This window comes from Olea europaea, chromosome 13, assembly GCF_002742605.1.
Source record: "Olea europaea var. sylvestris chromosome 13, O_europaea_v1, whole genome shotgun sequence".
Lineage (NCBI taxonomy): Eukaryota > Viridiplantae > Streptophyta > Magnoliopsida > Lamiales > Oleaceae > Olea > Olea europaea.
The window spans coordinates 14,443,058-14,449,372 of record NC_036249.1 but is presented as its reverse complement, the minus strand read 5'-3'; the positions used below and the strand labels follow the sequence as shown (position 1 = coordinate 14,449,372).

General features: G+C 34.6%; 2 protein-coding genes across 2 annotated transcripts in view; one reads left to right on the top strand and one right to left on the bottom strand.

Annotated features, from left to right (window-relative positions):
* Positions 1 to 2,099, top strand: part of LOC111407688 (nuclear transcription factor Y subunit B-10-like) — a 3,275-nt gene extending 1,176 nt beyond the window's left edge. The window contains exon 5 of the mRNA XM_023037322.1: positions 1,884 to 2,099. The gene's annotated coding sequence lies outside the window, so the exon portion shown is untranslated. The remainder of the gene's footprint in view (positions 1 to 1,883) is intronic.
* A 2,054-nt stretch (positions 2,100 to 4,153) lies between these two features.
* The window catches only part of LOC111408474, a 4,832-nt gene continuing 2,670 nt past the window's right edge, over positions 4,154 to 6,315 (bottom strand). The window contains exons 2-5 of the mRNA XM_023038228.1: positions 6,215 to 6,301; positions 6,060 to 6,133; positions 5,767 to 5,902; positions 4,154 to 5,690 (exon numbers count right to left, since the gene is read on the bottom strand). Coding sequence (XP_022893996.1) covers positions 5,044 to 5,690; positions 5,767 to 5,902; positions 6,060 to 6,133; positions 6,215 to 6,301 — 944 coding nt within the window. The 3' untranslated portion in view covers positions 4,154 to 5,043. The remainder of the gene's footprint in view (positions 5,691 to 5,766; positions 5,903 to 6,059; positions 6,134 to 6,214; positions 6,302 to 6,315) is intronic.

The following is a 6,315-nucleotide window of genomic DNA, read 5'->3' as shown; positions in this document are numbered from 1 at the left end:
TATATACAAAATGAGGGTCAACTGCCACACGTATTTTTTATCATTGGGGATTGTCCTTTTGCAATGACCAGAGGTCTTTATTATTTCAAATTTTAAGCCTATCACACCGTGCATTCTGTCTAGCCAATTGGAATTCACAGGAAATGGTTTATCAATTGTCAATGTTGAACCCTTACCTTGTCTGGGTCATTTACCCTGCCAGACATTATTTTAAGTGATGATTGCATATGTTCTATTCTGTGTTGTATGATTGAAAAACGTGAAAGATATTGCTAACCTTCCCTAGTGCGTTGGTAAAGGAAAAGAATTGAAGAACAATGACGTGTTCTTTCGTAAGTTTTGCGAATAGAAATGCTGGGACTTGTTTAAATCTTTCTTAGCACCTGTGTGAAATAGTTTTATGGCTGTGATGGTTCATTGGTGTTTTGAGATCTTGGGATCAAAGGGAGACACAGAAAAGCTAGAATTAGAATCTGTACTGTCATCAGGATTGGTAGTATTTGAAACACTTTTGGCTGTTCAAATCAATGGCTTGTGGAGAATGGTTTGTTTATGTTAGCAGATTTATGTCTAACAATTATCTAGCAAATTCGTCGAGTTTAAAAGCTTGACACTGCAGATAATAGCACGGAGAAAGGAGAGAAGAAAATATTTTTAAGGAATCACTCCGAGAATCCCATCTATTTCCTACTTTAAAGTTAAAATTGAATGGAAGGACCAAAACAAGCCCGGATTCTTGTATAAATATACTGCAAGAAGAATTATATTGGAAGTACAGTTGGTTGATAATCTGCTTTGAGCTAAGCAACAGACAGCAGTATGAGAGACTGTTTACAGTAAATAAAAGTTGTTAATAGGATAAAGTGCTATGAGGGGAATAAAGTCCCCTGACTACTCAAGGTTGGTGGGTGGGCTGTGTTTTTTTGAACCACCTTTTGTTTTATTGCGGGTTGGCCGCTATATTGCCCAATGCTAGTTTTCTTGGCTTGGACAGTAGCATGTGAGGCCATCCTGACATTGGATAATCTGTGCAGAAGAGAATTTCTTTGAGTTGGTGATTTTTGTATGACTTGCAAGCTGTTGTAATCTTTCTCTATCTCATAAATAAAAAAAGAATGAAGTTTGTTTGGGTTAATGAATTAATATCTAACAATTTGTATGGCTACTCTGTTGAGTCTAAAGGCTTGATATGCAGAGTACTTTATTTAGAAGGGAAAGAATACATTTTTTAAGAAATCACTCCTGGAATCCCAAATGCATTCAAAGTTTGAATGTGTTTTTTAGCATTGTTACTCGTTTTTGGTCACGAGTGAATCTGCCAAGATTAATTATTTTATGGGAAAATTATAATGGGGTCCTCAACCTTTGAGAAACATAACGCTTGAGGTCCCTAAGTAATACTGAGGCCTTTAAGTACTCAATCTTCCAAATATCTGGCACATATTTCTTCGTTGGCCGAAATTGTCAAATTAGGCACGTGCAGCCTTATTTTACTGTTGAGCAGTGCATATGTGAAGGGGTTGAGAAAAGACTTACACGGTCTGATTCCACTGAAGGGTACCCCTGAGTTTGATGGCAGTTCACATGTAAGTGAACAAATAGATAGTGTTTATAGAGCACATGAGATAATTTTCAGAAGCTATCCTACACTCATCTAGGATAGTTTGGCTTGGTTATGCCTGGTTTTTAGACATTCTTGCCTCTTTATTTCTTTGCAACCAAACAGCAGCATTTTTCCTAGTTGAAAATAAGAAAAATATTAAGAATAAACATTGATAACAATGCTTCCTATTGATGTGTTTCTTTTTTGGTCAAATTATTTTTTATTGTTGATTCTGCTGAATTATATGCTAAGCGCGGTTTTGTTTGAACCATGGAAACAGATTATGGTAATTCCATTGATAGAGAAAAGTGCAAGTTTCCAGCTTCAAATATGGTGCAAAATTCCTGCCTTTATATGTACACTTTCAGTGAACTTTGGTTTTTTTTGTCATTTGTAAATACTAATATTTCTATCTGAGCATCTGTGATTGCGGCCACTAATTATATGATTTATTGAATTTTGGATTGGTTTTTCAAGTTAAGAATATATTCGTACAGCCAACGTTGTATGCTATTCATATGTATTGTACAATGAGTAAATACATGATAACACGTGCCATCTATGCATAAAAGTGAAAAAAAGAAAAAAGAAAATTACAATTACTTTGTTATTCACAATTCGTTGCACTAAAGCCCTTTGTCATTTAATCAAACCTTGACCCACGACGAAAACAAGATGGATGAAAGTCTTGCCTTTTGGCTGGTATTTGCATATATTTTATCCAAGAAATCAAGGTGTCATGTTAGACTATAAGTTCCTATTTGTCATTCTTTAAAAATTTAAAGTGTTTTTCGGGATCATTTTGCATCACTCGATAAAATATTCTATGCATAAACCAATAAAGTTTTTTTATTTTTTAATCACATATTATCTAAAAAAAGAAAAAAAAAACCTATTTAATAACTCATTATTTTCAAATAAATTAGTTTTAGTAACCGAGGGAACAATTGTGGAACTGTTAAAGATTTCAGTGTCTAATAGGTGAGAATGTAGGATCAATTTGAATTTTTGCACAAACTTCGGTTGATGATTGGTGAAATGAACCCAGTTATTAACTATCATCAACTGTTGCGGTTTAAAAAAAAGTTCGGAAGTTTAAACCCTCTGAAGTTTTGAGAAACTCACAAATGTGACAAATTAATTTACTTAAATTGTTCCTTTTTTTATTTTTTTCCCCGAAGTTAGTTTTGCTTACAAAAGAAAATAGAAGATTATTGCAGTTGAAAGAGAACATTCAGGATAGGGATGGCTAAAATATCCATCAAATTTGATGCCCACAGTGTCTCTTCCTGAACGAGGTGGGAATTACTCTCTTAATCGGGTACGAGATAACAGGGGCCCCTTCCGCCCCCGTTTTTTGTTTTTTTTAATAACAAATTCAATATTTTAAATGAAAAAACTCTATGAAATTTCATTAATTTTAATAGAAGATGACAACTAAAATTATCTAAAGAATATAATCAACAATAAAAACGTTGATTTACCAAGTATATTTATATAAATTAACTTTTAAAAATAAATAAATAAATTAAAAATTTAATAACTATATTATTGTCTCGCTTGAATGAATGTGAACGATAAAATGAATTATAAAAAAATTAAATGGGTACATAAACGAGACAACCCCCACCTCTCACCTCGCCCTGCCTTAAAAGGGTAATGGGGCGGGTACGGGACAGAAAATGTCTGACGGGGTCGTCTAACCCGCCCCATTCCCAACCCTAATCCACGAAGAAGACAAGTGAGAGTGTCATTTTGGATAGGGTGGAAAGATGTTTTTGGACAAACACAGAAAAAGAATGTTTTGATAGAAATCATCGTATATTAGTTAATAGAAGGTTAAAAATAAGAAACTCAATGAAAAAAAGTTAGGATTTATTGTTATGATAAGAAAGAGTTGATAAATTTAAGTGCAACTAAAATATAATGTAACAAATCAAAATTTTGATGTGAAACATAATTACCTTTATAATAAGCAGAAGAAACAATTATATTGCCATCACCATTTTTATATTGTTAAGTTATCAACTTTTTTCGTCGCATTTTTATCCTCAATCTTGTATTAACTAATATATTTTATCCCTAACCACTGTTTCTATTTAAAAAGTATAGTAAGCCAGTGTAAAAGACTTATTTTGCCCCTCTTATTTGTAAAATCACAAATTTAATCCTAAAAAGGTACTACATAGTCCTTCTTTGAGCCCTTTTTGGGGAAACTGTATTTTGGAATAGCGTTTTTTGATAAAAGTATGGCTAAAAAATAAGGAAAAAATTTCAATTTATGTGTAAAATTATTTTATTGAAGAAATGTGTAGTTGAAAATATTTTTTTAAAAAATAAATTTTTGATAAAATAGGGCTGAAACAAGGGCATAATATAGAAAAGTATGATGTTATATTTGTCCATCATTTCAAAGCAATCCTATCTACACAGAAACTATCATTAGAGACCATATGTAATTGCCCTTAGGAGGAACAATTCAAATTAAAAACACACCTTCCCTTCCCAGCAGAAAATTCAAATGAAAAACAGAAAAACAAAAGAAATCCCTTCAAAAAGTGGCAGATCAATAAGATTCAAGCATTCAATAATGGAGATTATTGCAGTGGATCAACAAAAAATGCTAGAGATTCTGCAGTGCATTAGACACTGAATAAGCAACTTATGAGATTCACATAGAAACTAGAGAAATATTTAACAGGAAGAAAATGCTTTGCTTCTGTTGCAAAGAGACGTTTTCTCCGCCAGTGGAGTTCTAGTCCTTGCTTTAAAATCAACAGTCGATGGAGAGATCAACGATGTTTTAGGCGAATCCGACTGCTGATCACATACACGATCCTTTTCGTCCCACCTTTGTACTATCTTGTTATCGTACTTCAAAGGCAAGCACTTGCTGTTCTTGAGTGGCATCACCTTATCCTGGTTCAGATCAATAGCTTCAAAATATATGCTTAGATCGCCAAATTGGCTACCATTTTCTGTGACATTCTTGATCAAGTCAGACTCTTTAAAACGGACACAAGTGTCATCATTCGGTCCCTTTCTTACTTTGATCCTCTTGTTCTTCATCAAGCCCTTGATACTTTTCTCGTTTTCCGGCATACAAGTCTGTCCAACCTTATTCCTATGACATTTGCCATCACCAGTTTTCTGGGATTCTGAGCAAATTCCTTTCTCTGTCACATGATTAGTCCGAACCTGAGGAGCTGTCTTCGAGCTTGTATTAGTCCTATATCTTTCCAAGTAAGGATTTTTCGGCTTTTTATAAGAATCAGTTTGTCCAAGGGAAATGCTTGACAGTTCAGAGCCCAGAGAAGAGAGCTTTGTTTTTACGGTTTCTGTTAAAATCTTCTGAGTTGCTTTTCTTTTCGTTGTCCTGGTCGAACCAAGAGATGTGCTCTGCATTCCAAATTCAATATGCCTACTAGTTACATTCAATGTTAGCTAAGAAGGAAAAGTAAAATGTTAGAAAAACTAACCTCATCAAAATAACCAATCTTTGGGGATGGCATTCGCAATCCAGATGCATTGCCAGTTTTTGGTGATTCTAAACCAACATGGTGAAATTCTTCTAGAGCACGAAAACTAAATTTGACCGGGGACTTCATTTCTGGAGATTGCAAAGAATGGGACAAGTTACTGCCTGAAATTTTCTGCAAATCTGGAGCTACTTTTGCATCATTGCGCTGGAATGTGCAATATTTTGTCGTTGAAACTTTAGATTTCTGATTGGTTCTTAAGGACGACGACAATGATACAGAGGAAGAACTATTGCTCCACCTAGCAGGAGGTGTGCAAGAATAACGATCTAAGGCAGACAATGAACGAGTCGAGAAACTAGTATTTCCAATCCTTTTGCTTTGCTTCTCAGAATATTCCAGAATCTTGGAAGTTGAACGAGAAATTGACAGTTTATTCATTTTAGATTCAGTGTTCTTACTTAAAAGGCTAGAAGGAGCTCGAGGTGTTGAAACGCTGACAGATGCATAGGAAATAGGAGACCCTTTTGAAGAAGACGGCAGACAGGTAGTGGTAAGATGGGATGAACTGTGGCTAGAAGCTTTCTTCGTTGTGATTAAACTCGACCCTGTAAAAAATTGAACACACTCAGTAGTGCATTTTTGGTATGAAGCACTGAATAAGTCTCTATATATACTTCTTACCAGAAGAAGTTGTAGCATCAGATCTTCCTAATGAGTCTCTTTTTCTTGGCTTAGTCAAAATACCTTTCATCCCACTTGAAGTTACCTTGGGTGGCTTGCAAGAGCATATTGCAGCTTCTCCACTTTTAGCAGTTTTCTTGAACCATTGAGTAAATGCAGAGGGATTAGTTCTTTGTTTAACTTTAGAATTGAAACATACACATTAAAGAAGAGTCATATAGTCGAGAATAGCATTCTATACACAACACCAGCGAATGTTTAGGCATTCTATCACAACAAACCTCGTTTTTTACCTTTCTCGATCTCTTAATATCGCTGTTTTTCCTTTGAGAAGTTTGTTTAGAGGCCATGTTGACATTTTTGAATGCTGCAAAGAAACAGAAGTTACAAAATATGCTCGGAAAAGGGCGGGGAAATATCGAAAAGCAGTTGAAAGATAAGTAATCACCGCTTAATCGGGATTCTTGTAGTATAGGGGCTGAAATTGGATCGAATTCTTTATTAACAAATGACAGTTCATCGGGATCAAGAACACCTATACGACATAAT